A 14,611-nucleotide genomic window follows, 5' to 3' on the forward strand; every position below is an offset into this window, starting at 1 on the left:
ATCGCTTCCATATATAAATCCAACATGACTTCGGTGAATATTTATTTTTAGTTTTGGGTTTTCCCGCAGGAATGTAGTATCGTTTTCAAATTTGTATCATGTTATTTTTATCTGAACGTCAGGACCACGAGAGGGAGGTTCCGCCAATAATCCAGATTGGTGAGTGGAGTCCCTAATATACTGATTCATTCCCACCTTATCGATGAGTTTAAGGTGAGATATGTCCACAGCTATTGTTCAAAAGGAAAGTAGAAGTATGCAACCAAGTAGTGTTTGTAAAAGGGCTTTTGTTTACTTCATGTTGACTATTTATATGTCATGTTGGCACAGATATAACACGGAAGGAAGAGCTACTGGCGGAACTCATAAGCAAATAATGTCCACTTTGTATACATGTACAACATACTCGATCACACACATGTCGTCCTTTTGGCTAACGCCCGTTTTAAGCAAAAGCTACTTTAACATCTATTTTAAACGCTGTGTCGATCTACATTTAGTAAGGTCATCACGCGTCCTCTATTACAAAGGACCAGTCTCCCGATGTCCCAAGAAAATATTGATCATTGTCATATAATGAAATTTACACTGTAGATGTGCTAAATCGTCTTGTCAATACGACCATGTTGCATTACTGTGTTAGTTTATACAATAAATATATATCTACACCATATATAGAGTATATACATTTTAGAATAGAACGCTATTCATTTTAGAAACTACATACCTTGTACAATACTGTTAGAGTTATATCCCTTCAACCGAGTGATCTCTCACATGAAAAGCAAAGATTTCGTTTTGTTGAAACAGGATTTTTAAACGGGTTCTATTCACTGAGCACAGATTTACGCGATCGACCTGTCATGTTTTCTGCATAAGATATTTAAACAATCATCGCCGACTTACATGTGAACAGTGTTTTACGAGTTGAAATCCTTTGGGGTTCCGGATTGGAATAGGTCCTTAGCCAGTGAGGAGGGAAGGAGTTTAACGTCGCGTTCAATATCAGTGCACTTATTGTGTCTCGCTGCATGCACTAGTCCAGACTTATGTCGGTTTCATAGTACTATTCCACTGAGATACCATGCCGCAATTTAGCACAGATATCTCACTCAAACACAGTGTACTGGCTCCTATCCGACCAGTACTTGTTTTATCATCTCAATGCCGAACGCCAGGCAGGGTAACAAAAACTACCATCTTTTTACGTCTTTTTGGTATGACGCGTCCGGGATTCGAACCACCGATCTTCCACTCTTTGGGCATACGCACTGTCCACCAGACCACGGACGAGGTCAGGCTATCTATGCCTGTCGCACGAGGTGATTGAATGGATGAAGAGGTCATGTGACATTGTTCATTGCGCCTCATTGTACCCCGATACCGTAGGACCGTTGATCATAATATGAATCATTGCTTTGTCTGGTCCAGTCTTGATCATTTACACGCTACAATCATAAAGCTGGAATGGAAACAAACACACATATTACAATTTTTTTTGGAAATGGCGCATATTATATTTTTCTTTGATGTGATAATTCAGATAATCATCGAGAAAATGCATGGCGGATTGAATGGCTCTTTCTGACACCTACAGTAGGCACGCATGCTCATCTTGTCACAACGATATTTCACAAGAGTGATAACGAGTGTACGGAAGTGAAATTTCTTAACATCGCTTGGTGTATTGGACATCATTATGTCAAAGAATGTATTACATAAAGCTTGTAATACCGACGAGACGTATACTAACTATAAAGATTTTGATATTATATCAACGTCTAAACATGCCATTATTCAAATGGGAAATGAATGCACAGCATACACCATCAATGTCACCCGTTCCTTCCTGGATGCCATCAAAGACAAAGGTGGAAGTTTGACGTGTGAGTTGCATTTTCCTTAATGATTACATTTTGTCCAGTAAGCCGTGTATTACATTAACACTGTTGTGTCGAAGTTAAAGGGACCTACGTGAATATTCGAGTTATTCTATTAAATGTTCGACACAACGGTGTATGGCTGTATTAAGTACTGACAAAGGCTCGTAAATAATGGCTCACTAATTATAAATCATTGTATGGGTCGAGGGTTACGTCAGTGTGGAATACAATGCAGATAAGACAAGCGTATCCGAAAATGTATTAGCACAGCCATGAGTCATATGTATGTGTAATGAATGAAAACTTTGCGGGAAGGGTCGTCATCTCCAGCCATATCAATTTCATCAATATTCAAAGAAGCGAATGATGTCACATTTTGAACAAACTCTAAAACATCCGTATGTTTACACTAACAGTTTCAGGGACTCAGCAACCTCTGCTACGGTTGAGTTGGAAAGGCAATACAGAAATATCACATGACTGCATCACGAAATGGAAGGTGGATTTCTTGTCACTTTTCAAAGGATGTAAGAGTGCGATTATGCAGAAAATCTCTGCAGAGATATTTCATCCTCTTCGGCTGATTATCGAACGAATATTTCAAGAATACGACGCCCAACTGTCAGCTATAATTGGTGGTAGTCTGATATTTGTGTTCATGCACAGAAACAGACAGGATGCGGATAAGATGATCGAGAAGAAACAGGAGATACACAAGATCTTCCAGCAACTCTTGGGAGATATTGGCAATAGGGAGGTTAAGTTTGCATTGTCTGCTGAGAGGTAGGAAACGTTTGCCCTTTTCTCTGTACTGTATGATAGAAATGTTCAACACATATGTGTTCAGAAAGTATTACTAGATCAATACAATATACAATTGTAATAGTTTCCATGCAATTTTTTTTATTCAGTTACCGTTATTAATCTTCCAGTGATTGTTATTTCTGTATGAATCAAATCCATAGTGAAAGAAGTGATGTGACTCTGACAGCTTCCTGACAAAGTAGGTATATATTACTCTTTGAGTAAAGTTAGTTTGTCTATTTATTAACAAAGTGGTGTTTTATCTTATCCATTTCAGATAACGGTTTCATGATCCGTACTCACCAGTTGATAGCGTTCTGTTGTTCCAAATGCAGATCATTATATTCAGTCACTACACCAGAACTGCTCAAGGTGTCCGAATTGTATTTGAGAATTGGTATTCTAATTGGTAAACTAGTTGGACTGAAATCGTTTGTTTTTTCTGACGTTCACTCAAGAAACCAGTTTTGGAGAAACAGTTTCTGATATGGTGATGCATGTAGCTAGTACTTAGCCGTCACCAAACCATGAAGTACAAATGCAACAGCTGTCATAATGGGAAGACACCGCTGAGGTTGTGTCCACATTCTTTATTTCAGAATACCATAAAAAATATCCGTGTTAATTTAATGAGTTGCGTAATGATGATAAGTTTCAACTGATAAGTAGCTAAATGCCCAGGCATAATTCTCGATACCACGGCCTCCAAGCATAATGATAATTACATAGGTCGATAGTAGGTGGTACCCCTTAATAACAAACGAAGTGGGCTAGCACTATAAACGACTGGTACAAGCAGCCACACACACACGTGCATGCAAGTCGCAATGTTAGTTCAATAATCTTGGACGCGACGTTAAACCCCATTTCACCTCACCTCACCTTAATTGTGTTAATAGTATGTTATCTGTATGAACGATCTGCCTTGATTTTCTAGGGTTGTCAAGTCATCGCAATGGTTTCAAAGTTTGTCTGAGGGTAAGGATTGTTTAGTTACCTCCTCAAGTCACAGCACATTTTTAAAATATTTTTTTGTGGGGAAATATGCTATATTTTGTATATCAAATTTTATATTTATTGAATCTATAGTTTGTTTCGAATTGTAAGTAATAAACATCGACTTGCCAAACATCTGGATAGTTTTGTGACAGATTCCACTGGGATTTATCCATCGGACGAAAGGAGCGAGTCGCTCATACCGAGCAGCAGAATTGACAGTATTGAGATGGAACTGAAGCAGGTTCGCGAGTCATTGTCTGAAATGAAAAATGTATTGCTCAAAATGTCGGACAAGATCCTCAGCGAAACTGACGCACCGGAGGGGACACCCTTGAGACTGCCAGAAGAACAGCCCACATCTGATTTGGTGCAGGACCTGAAGGATCTTCTAAATACGAATAGCTCTGGTTTTCAAGTGCCAGAATCAACTGTGGCACCAGCTTTCTTGTCAGAGCGAAGGCCTCTCCATGAGCAATGCACAGCAGAGCCTGATGACATGGGGTAAGTATTACAGACATATAATAGCAAATCACCAACCAGTGTTTTAGAAAAGACCACTATAGCTGAACCCCATTCAATAAACCACACTCGATAATGAATTTATGTTTCATAAACGGGTGTGCAAATTGGCGTCAATATGTTTAGTGCGATTCCTTAAATTATGTCAAATTGAGGCAACCTCCAGGGGACGTATTGTACGCTTACCTAAGTGAAACAAAGGTACAAGTATTGTGACCTCTGTCAAAGTAAGTCAAAATGAGAATAGGATCATTTGTGTCGTTACATTAAGTATTATGATGACATGGTGTCCATACCGACCGGTCTGTCTACTTGAATAGGTTTACATGACCGTGACCAATCGGACAGCTAGATGGTTTATGAGCAATGCAAATTTGTGTTGTCATCAGGGCAAGAGTTTCCCATGGCAAAACAAATTTGACGACATTCATCCCAGAACAGCGTGCAACACAACCAGAACCACCCCATGCAGAATCCAAGCCACGGGATCATATAGAAGAAATACAACGACGAGATGATAGAAGCGGAAAGGAATCGGCGAAGGAAATGTATGGATTCCAATCTGAATGTCATTTCCTCTACTTGGTAAATCTTCAAGAATGGGATTTCAAATTATGCCAACCTTTCACATTAAATGTTTGAAATAATAGTTTACATATATCGTACTTTTGATTTGATATTTTCAGCCCCGAATACAAAAGACAACAGAACAGATTTGACCTGGCAATAGCAAGTATGAATTCAGTTTTTAGTTTCTCGGCACTGGCCACAAGGAACACCTACATACACCTCACCTATATGGTTTGGTGGGTTATGTATTGCAACATACAGATGTACATATATGTCATATCTAGATACATGTACTAGATCTTCCAGTGATTGCTTGTAATCTTGTTATTTTATTGACATCGTTACAATATATTATGTGCTCAATAGTGTTTACTAATAGCTTTCTGGAAATTGACACAATATACTCTGTGTATTTACAAAGCAATGTAAGTCCCTTTCAGAGAACTACCAACGTGCAGAGATGTTGTTGGGCAACCTGAGCGTCTGTAACGTAGGGGATGGTCACGGTGATCCAAGAGTCAACCGCTTAGCAGCTTCTGTTGCTGTTGCATTAGAACAAGGTAGGATATAGATATAGATCAGTATTCAGTAGTTTCCGTTTCTTTAATGAAAAACATAATTCTTAAACTATCCGTGCTTCGAAACACATAAAGGGATGTACTTCCTTATGAAACTACACATTCTTGCGTCTTCAGAAGATCCGAAGCCACCTAAAGCTCAGGCACAGGACACTGTGTTATGTCTGGATGTATCTGAAAGCTTGGGACAGAAAGGATTTGAAGAAGTGAAGCAAGCTGCACACAAGTTTGTAAATGGTAAGTGTTGTTTCCTGCTGTCAGTGGCTACAGTGTTGGCCGTGGAGTTGTTTCATATTCAACAAGATACATAACAGGGATGGCCCCAGCTCCTCATAAAACTCAACATGCTCAATGTGAGGTATTCCTCCAACTAATCGGAAGGCTAAATGTCTTAAATGTGAGGGATCAACCCCTCCCCACCCCCACCCACCCCTCCAACTCATCAGAGGACTAAATGTGGTTTGTGTGAGATTTTCGTAACCCACTTAAGTTTGTCACTGATTTCGTGTCGTTGCCTACAGTTTGTGTTATTGATTAAATGAGCAGTTTGTGTGGTTATTATTGTTGACTTATTCAAAGATTGTAAAAATCGATGTGCGCACTTTGCGTACTTCCTTGTGCGAGGAATTACTTCCCCACAGCACCCCCCCACCCACACCCCCCACCCCCAACCACAACCCTCTTCTATCACAAGGCATCTGAAGAATTATATGAATGTCCTCAATGTGAACTATTCCCCAATACCATCGAAATGTTGAATGTACATAATCTGACTTCAGGTATAGAGACTGTGGCCGAGCAGCATGGATTGGAGGAGAACTTAGCTTTGGTCGTAATGGGAGGAGGGGTCAGGGTAGTCAGACAATTGACCAATGACTACACAGCTATCAGAGATGCTATTGGTAAGGATGTGAGTGAGATGTCTGAGCGGTAAGACAAACTTGGTCAGCTGTGCCCCCAATTGACCCTCATCGTAATATATGTGCTGATTCTTAACACTACCACATTAACCATTGTAACAAACCCTTGTAATAAACTATCATAACAAACGATCATGAACCGTTATAGCAAAACATTATGACAAACTATTATAACAAACGATCGTGAACCGTTATAGCAAAACATTATGGCAAACTATTATAACAAACGATCATGAACCGTTATAGCAAAACATTATGACAAACTATCATAACAAACGATCGTGAACCGTTATAGCAAAACATTGTGACAAACTATTATAACAAACGATCATGAACCGTTATAGCAAAAATATGATGATGGACTAACATAGCAAACGATCATAAACCATTAAAGCAAAAGATTGAAAATAAATATATGATAATGAACTAACATAACAAACGATCATAAATCTTTATTGCAAAAATTTATGACAAACTTTTATAACAATATGTTATATGTTTATAGCAAAACATTTACGATCATAAACAACGTCATCCATAGAACTTGTCTTTCTTCATCATAAACCATTATAGGAAATGAGCATGACAGGCAAAATGTTTTTATTACAAACCATTATAAGGTATCATTATAACATACCATAATAACTACACATTATAACACAACATTGTGATAAAACTTTATCTCTATTTATATTTCTGTATTCACTAAGCACTGTAGACCATCAGTCCATTGGACATTCACATAGTCAGGTTACTATGTACATTAAAGAGCTTATAACATTCATGGCATGGTATATAAATAATGAAAGACTTTTAATGGTTTCAGTATGACATGACATATTGATGACAACAATATGTTAAACTTATTTAATGCAGGATGGAAGGTTTTTGTGTTTACGATTATTATATATATGCTTTACAAATGAACAGTAAAATGGTATTCGTTTTCGACAAGACCAGTGTTGAGGAGGTTACAAAATCTCTGGTCTCTTGGGACATTATGATATCTACTCACTTCAATATGGACTGTATGTAAACTACAGCGATACCGGGATAGTGCAGTACGACATTTATTAATATCAGTATTCAGAAGATATGGTTCAACACAGACATTTTAGGACCATTATCAACTTTCGAATGTCATTCTTGTTCATGAATATATTTTAATCGAGATACAAATTCAAATATAAATAGTTTGGGATACAAAATGCTGCTTACTTTTCTCAACTAAAGCCGAAACCAAATGTGTACAAGGTATTTTTAACCTTGGATACCCATTTTGCCTTGCCGTTTACAGCTTCTTTAAACAACAGATTATAGCTCTTTCCGAGGTAACGACTTCTAGGCATAGATATAACCTAACACCAATAAGCAATACAAGGCTTGTTTACTGAAATGTACAAAGGATATCTTCCACACTTGCCTCTTTCGACATGATCAGGTGTCGAAGACTTAACGGCCAAAGCAACTTCTTCAATTGCTTATATTTATTTAAACCCCACGTTGAGCTACTAAAGCATCAAATAACTTGAAAAATACATATTAATCGAATGGTTTTACATTCCGGAGTCATTTTGAAATACAAAACCTTCATTTTTTAGCTTGGAAGTGCAGCATTCCACATGTGGTTAGATCAATTTAAAGTTGAAACTTGGCAAAGCTGATCACCAAGGTTGAAATTAAAGTGACAAATGTTCTTAAAGTGAAACACAACACTAGAAAATGGCATCACAAGTCAGTATCTCGTGTGTTCGCCATGTGCATTGATGACTGCCGTGCAAGGCCGATACATGGAATGGATAAGGAGGTTGATGAAGGCCATGGGCACTTGAGCCCACACTCTGAGGAACGCCTGACGCAGTTCAGCTGCAGTTGTCGGCCTTGGTCGGACGTCATTCAGCCGTCTTTGAAGCTCGTCCCACAGGTGCTCAATGGGATTTAAATCGGGACTGAGGGCAGGTCACAACATGGTTCTGATGCCATTCTGCTGGAGGAAGTCTCTTGTTGCTCTCGCAGTGTGGGCACGGGCATTATCATGCTGAAACTCGTGGTTGCTGGTGGAGCCAATGCTGGTGCTGTGTTGCTGAAGACGGTCCCGGCGATGACGTGGTGTCAGAATGGGTCCTCGGTTAGGCCTGTGTCCGCACTAATGTGTCGCTGGTGTGTCCCCATGGTCTGTCGAGCAGTTTCCGCAGCAGTAACAAAGCGATCTTGAAGATGCTGACGTCGGGTGGTGACCCTTGGCCTTCCACTACGTGGTCGGTCACCTGTAGTGTTGGTGGTTTGGTACCGTTGCTGGAGCCTGTATATGGTCCTTACGTGGACTTGAAATGCATTGGCGACTTGACGGAATGTTTGTCTAGCTTGCAATCGTCCAAGGACTTGGTTTCGCTGATTTCGTGTCAGTCTTGGCATGTGATAGAAATTCAATAACGAATGTAGTTATCCGATCTGGGTGGATTTTCATATGGCAAGAAATGAGGGAACGGATGTGCATTCAAATTTGCACGGAACTCACGTACATCGGGTTACTATGGCCGTTGCCCTGATGCGTTTGGGCGATCGGTTTTATTGTCATCTGCTTTGGTTTTTTTATCATCAAATTTCATTTTTCCGGACAAGTTAATGTTAGATTTTAGAAACTTTAACAAATATTTCCCAGATATTTAAATGACAACTTTTCATGCAATGTTACTTGGGATGACATCTCCATAATATATTTTTAATATTTAGACAAAATACCACAGTTTTTTCAAAGTTAACAGTGAATGTATATCTTTGGCAATACTCTTCAAGAACACCAATGCTCAGCAAATAAAGTTACATCGTTCGCAAACAATGATAGAAATAGCTGGAGAAGCTCTGGATGAAACTGAATGCCTAGTTCACATGTTGATTCAATTTCTAGAGCCAACTCATTTATGACCATATTAAACAAATAAAGGCTTAATAAACAACCTTGACGGCATTATCATAAATCGTACTTGAAGCCATTACAACAAGCCATCATCACATTCAGCCTTACTTTCCAGATGACCTTTTTATGGGAGGACGAAGCCCTATTTTCGAAGCTTTGGTGGTTTGCATTGCTGCAATTAAAGAGAAAGGTAAGTGTATACTTCTTCACATATTGTCTGCGACGTTTAAGCCTACCAGTCCGTGAAACGTGCATATCGAAACCACGATGACACTGTACAGATGAAACGACAAGTTGTTTTCTGAACTTGTAAAGTGAGATTTCACGATTCAAGATTCACAGAGGTGTTCATATATGACAATGACTGCGGAGACATTCAAAGCATTGAAGACCATCTCTTCGCATTAGTATGTGCTACATATACCAATCTATACTTTATCTTGTGGTAGAATTAAGTTGTTCCGTGTTGTCCATAATGTCATACATGTATAATGATTATAGTTAATGCTCAAATCGTTGTATTGCACAGGAGGAACACTAAGCATAGGTGGTGTCCACAATCTCAAGCCAAGGATAATTTTCCTCACTGATGGATATGCCACAGATGACTCTGTTGTTGAAGGTCCTGACTTAACGACTACGGATCAAAACGTTGGTGAAATACTTCAACAGTTATTGACTTCATTAAACCCTGAACAATATTTAAAAACATATGACTGAACTGACTAAGATTGCTGATGCGGCGTCAAGCAATAAACACTCACTCACTCACTCCAACATTATGTACATGTGGCTATTTCTATTTTGCAGATTCGACTGCAGATAGTACAGCTAACTAGTGTCCTTGCTGACCGGAAACGTGACACCGAGCCAGTTGTTTGGGTTTCAGTTGGAAACGCTGATCGAGTGTGTAACTACGCTTCATACAGAAAGCTTATTCCATTTCTTTGCCTAAGTTTAAAACTCATTCATTTTTCTAACTTTTCTATATACATGTATGTATGAATGAATGAATGATGCTCTAGAATTTGCTCATTCGTTTTTCTACGCTTTGTGATATTACGATATTTCAAAACATATATATGAAACTTGATCCGTGTCAAATTCACCCTTTGGATTATTTTGGCGTCTGTTTGTAGCAATTCCTAACTTCATTATCCAAACTTGGTCGTGGGACACTTGTCGAGTGCAAGGACATTGAAAATCTCTGCAAATATTACAGAATACAGGTAAGGAACGAACATAAAATATGATTATTTATGTCGATACCAGGTATCAACTTATTCAATTAGTGATGCCAGGTGATGCCAAACTGTCTTTTTTTAGATGACTTGCTAAAAGATCAAAGGTGCCGACAGCACTTTATTCTTGGATAAAGTGCACTTTTTGGGTTGCGTCATAATGCGCTGACGACATATCACATTTTTCTACGTGTTTACTTTTCTTCGGGTCTTGTACAATGCAATAAATTGTCCAAATCAATTGTTGTTTTGTCGATGCAATAGCATGGTAGTCTGTTATGATTTCGAAAGACAACAAACTGGGCTTCGTATTGCTGCAGGTTTTGGTGGTTTAAACGTCATGTGGTAATCGACCCCTACATTGCTTTCACACCCAACAATAAGGGAAACCAGTTATTTCACTGAACGTCATCGCAATGCCTTGAAATGATTCAATTAGTACTGTGCATTCATCATATATTTTCAGTAAAACACCAGTGGCAATTTGTGTGTTCAGTATATTGTCATTGTCATGCAAACAATGTGCTTATATTTTCAGGAAAACATAGGTAAAATCTACATCTGTATAAAGAACAGCGACGCCGAGTGGGGAGGAACACCAGAGACAATTGAGACGGTAACCCAGGCGTTGACTGGAGACATGGACGAAGATGACAGGGTATGGGTTTAAACGAAAAGTCTTTGAATTTTAGGCATGGACGTTTTCAGTTTACCATCTTCCCAGCGCAGTGTGGTCATTAATTAAATCCTACAATTGTATCTTCTCTCTTTCAGGAATTTGTTATCCAAGGCGTAAAGCAAAAGCTTGAGTTTTGCGAAGTACCAGATCCGGATGAAAAGCCATCCGAGTTTCACAATGTACATGAAGTGAGTGACTTGCCTCCCCTTGGTACCCGTGTTGTCCGAGGTCTTGACTGGCAGTATGAAGACCAAGACTGTGAAGGTCCCGGGACTATCGTCAATCACGCGAATAATAGACGTAAATATACATTAACTCACGACCATTGTCTATTACAATCGAAATCGGTGAATGAAGGCATTACCAGAACTTGGAATATTTATCATGACTCGTCTGAATATATTACTTGAAAACGAAACTTGTGATACAGCTTGAAGAAGCATTACAGTTGACCTTGGCATAATACTTACAATCTTCATTCTTTTCCTCAGATACACTATGGGTGTTGTGGGACCTGAACGGCATGAGCTGTCGGTACAGGTATGGTCACGATGGGAAAATGGACGTCGTCGAAGTAGAGGACCAGCCACGCTTCTTGCTGCAGGATGAATTCATAGAAATCGGAGTCAGAGTCAAACGAGGTTTGACCTGCTTTGACATTCATTTGTTTGTGGCACCTGTCATCTTTGTAGCAATATTCGTGTTCTGTCTTTGTGGCGATAATTCAATTAACTACCACGGTAAAACATATGGTAAGTTACGTGGTAAGTTTTGTTTGTTTTCGTGCAGGCGTGAACTGGTCATTCGGAGATCAAGATGGTGGAGTGGGGAGTACCGGTGTCGTCATTAGAAAGCGCGAGGATGGTGTTGTAAAGGTAAAGAAGAAGGCAATATTTGCAAACTTGGATCATTTAACATTTCCTTTTTGTTAGGAGTTAAGTTAATCCAATGCCTACATTTATTTTAAGTCCCATTATGCACTATGACTATTAATATGCTTTAAACCTGCAGGTAAAATGGCAAAATGGACATTTGAACACTTACAAATATGGATTGGACGGGAAAATGGACATTGCTGTCTGGTATGTATTTCCCCGTCTCCATCAGAGAGACGTGTAAGGAATCATGCGTCGTCCAAATTACTTTGTGCACTTGACAAGCGTGTGTCCGTCAATATACTTAACATTTTGTTTCCTGACATTTTAGCAAATTACAACGTGGCTTTATACATCTACCTTTATACAGTGAACCTGACGACTTTATGAAAGTGCGAAGCAGTCCCCAAGATGCAACAACTAACAGAGACGCACCAAGCACCGCAGATGGTAATTAATAAACATAGAGCACTGTATCACACAATGAAACTTTGACTAAATACCCTCAACATCCATGTGTGCCCCAGAAGGTAAACCTCTTTTTCGTCTGAAATAAACTTTGACTAAATACCCTCAACATCCATGTGTGTCCCAGAAGATGAAGCTTTTTTTATTCAAATATAGCCGGTGGAGTCGGATATGCAACGGCAACAAAAGAAAAGCCCAATATAGCTTGGCAGCGGCAAGATGAAACAGGGAAGTGGCAGCTCTACAGTGACTCACATAGGGACAAAATGGAGAAAGAATTCACCAGGAAGCCCTCAGGATCATGCCTCCTACAAAGGGAAGGAAAGAGGTAAATGCATGGATATACTTGTTTTCAAAGTTAGCTTGGCTGTACTCAGAATGAATTATGTCTGGGTCAAGTAAGGTATTGATAAAGTTTCCCATCAACATTTTATTGTCACTAATTACCCCTACAGATTTAAGTGTGTGGTTTTCATTGGACTGATTTAACTCTTCAAAAAGAAGTGATTTAAGTATACTTGATATATGGTAAGACACTATGACTGCGCAACTACGACAGATTCGTTACTTTAATTCACCCACTTTGCTTGGTTACAGTGTTCGTGTCCACTTTAAACATCCTATGGTTGAGAAAGAAGTTGGAGGTGGAACAAGTTATGCAGTCAAACGATCAGGTCAAACATCCTTATCTCTTTTTAGCTGAGGTACTTCCGATGGCACGTTGAACTTTTAACTCACGCGTATTCTCAAAACCTTGTAAGAACATACATAAACATGTATAATGGATTTTTACAAAACAGATGTCAGAAAAGAACTTACCAAACAAGGTATTGTGATCGGATTCGCACAAAGAAACACCGCCCCTTGATATTAAAACTCTCCAAACAACTAGTATTCAAATATTGAATCACAAGACGAATTCCAACTTTCCAGCGGGAATTGTATCAATATTATATCATTAAAATTGGACATTTTTACAAATTTTGGTCTTCCTTTTTATTTATTGTCTTACATTTGCTCAATGATTAACCCTGTTTAACTTGATATACATTATATAATCAGCTTGTATTTTCAAAGTGTATAATTACTGGAATTGTACATATAAAATGTCACGAAATTAACAAAAATATAACAAATGTATGTTTGAGCATTCGCAACTAACTTAACTTTGTTCTGTTTATCTTCAGCTGTGAGCCATGTGGAACTTAGAGATTTAAAAGGACAATGAGAATATGAACGAAGGCTTTCTTGTTGTTTGATAATTTGAAGCTTGATTTTCTGAAATTGTGTTGCATTGCAATGCTTAAGTCAACACAAAAGGACAACAATGGAAAAGTAACCCAGGAAATCTTCACTACAACAATTACCATGTTAGCAAACATTGCGTATACCTTTAACACCTTCGGAGACTACGTGCGATCAAAGTACACATTTCATTTGCGCACATGCAATGTACTTACATGTGAATATTCTTTGATCACATCTGAAGTTCTTTTTGTTTGTATTTGAAAATGATTTCATTTTCTTAAACTTTATTTTATTTACGAAGTGGAGTTTTGAACATTGTCAATGAAATATTGAACATACCAGTTTTATTGTATATGTTGTCTTGTACCAATGTGAATTTCGTCTTAATAAGTAATGTAGTGTGTGCAATTAGTTGATGATAAACATGTTTTTATAACATTATTTGTGTGTTATCCTGGTATTGGCTGAAATAGTGAGTGGGTGAGTATGGTTTTATCACGGCCGGGGACACCAGAAAAGGGCTTAACACATTGTAACCGTGTGGTGACTTGAATCCTGGTCTTCGGTGTGACGAGCGAACGCTTATAACAACTGAGCTATCTAACAGCCCTAATGGCTGAAATAAAACATTTTGATAGATAAAACACACTAAACACAGTAAACACAGTAAACACACTATTTATCCCGCACCTATTACTTTGCCCATACTGATGCTTGTACATATCAATAGGAAAGGCACCAATCCTGTTATCGACGTTTGAATTCAGATCGTCTGGTTAGACCATAGTGAATAGGTCCCCAGCTCTCCATTGTTTATCGTAGGAGGCGACTATATCGGTGACCTGGTTGAATTCATGTCATCTCACCCCAACAGCGTGGGACGGTGCTCACTCTTAAGGGCACATGTGTG

General features: G+C 38.8%; 1 protein-coding gene across 2 annotated transcripts; it reads left to right on the plus strand.

Annotated features, from left to right (window-relative positions):
• Positions 1 to 63: 63 nt before the first annotated feature.
• On the plus strand, positions 64 to 14,142 carry LOC124131411. 2 transcript variants are annotated; one of them, XM_046494683.2, is made up of 23 exons: positions 64 to 159; positions 1,544 to 1,886; positions 2,300 to 2,666; positions 3,625 to 3,665; positions 3,839 to 4,187; positions 4,595 to 4,753; positions 4,892 to 4,938; positions 5,216 to 5,335; positions 5,471 to 5,590; positions 6,133 to 6,255; positions 9,306 to 9,380; positions 9,720 to 9,841; positions 10,001 to 10,096; positions 10,330 to 10,419; positions 10,970 to 11,089; positions 11,206 to 11,410; positions 11,602 to 11,751; positions 11,900 to 11,985; positions 12,122 to 12,192; positions 12,356 to 12,435; positions 12,610 to 12,781; positions 13,051 to 13,127; positions 13,641 to 14,142. In XM_046494683.2, exons 2-23 carry the CDS (start codon positions 1,700 to 1,702, stop codon positions 13,679 to 13,681), a joined length of 2,898 nt encoding a protein of 965 aa, XP_046350639.2. In that variant the 5' UTR covers positions 64 to 159; positions 1,544 to 1,699; the 3' UTR covers positions 13,682 to 14,142. The 2 variants fall into 2 exon arrangements, with proteins under 2 accessions (XP_046350639.2, XP_046350641.2); XM_046494685.2 differs by having other exon boundaries at positions 105 to 213.
• The last annotated feature ends 469 nt before the right edge of the window (positions 14,143 to 14,611 follow it).

This window comes from Haliotis rufescens, unplaced genomic scaffold (genome assembly GCF_023055435.1).
Source record: "Haliotis rufescens isolate VD_foot unplaced genomic scaffold, xgHalRufe1.0.p SCAF_1, whole genome shotgun sequence".
Classification (NCBI taxonomy): Eukaryota; Metazoa; Mollusca; class Gastropoda; order Lepetellida; family Haliotidae; genus Haliotis; species Haliotis rufescens.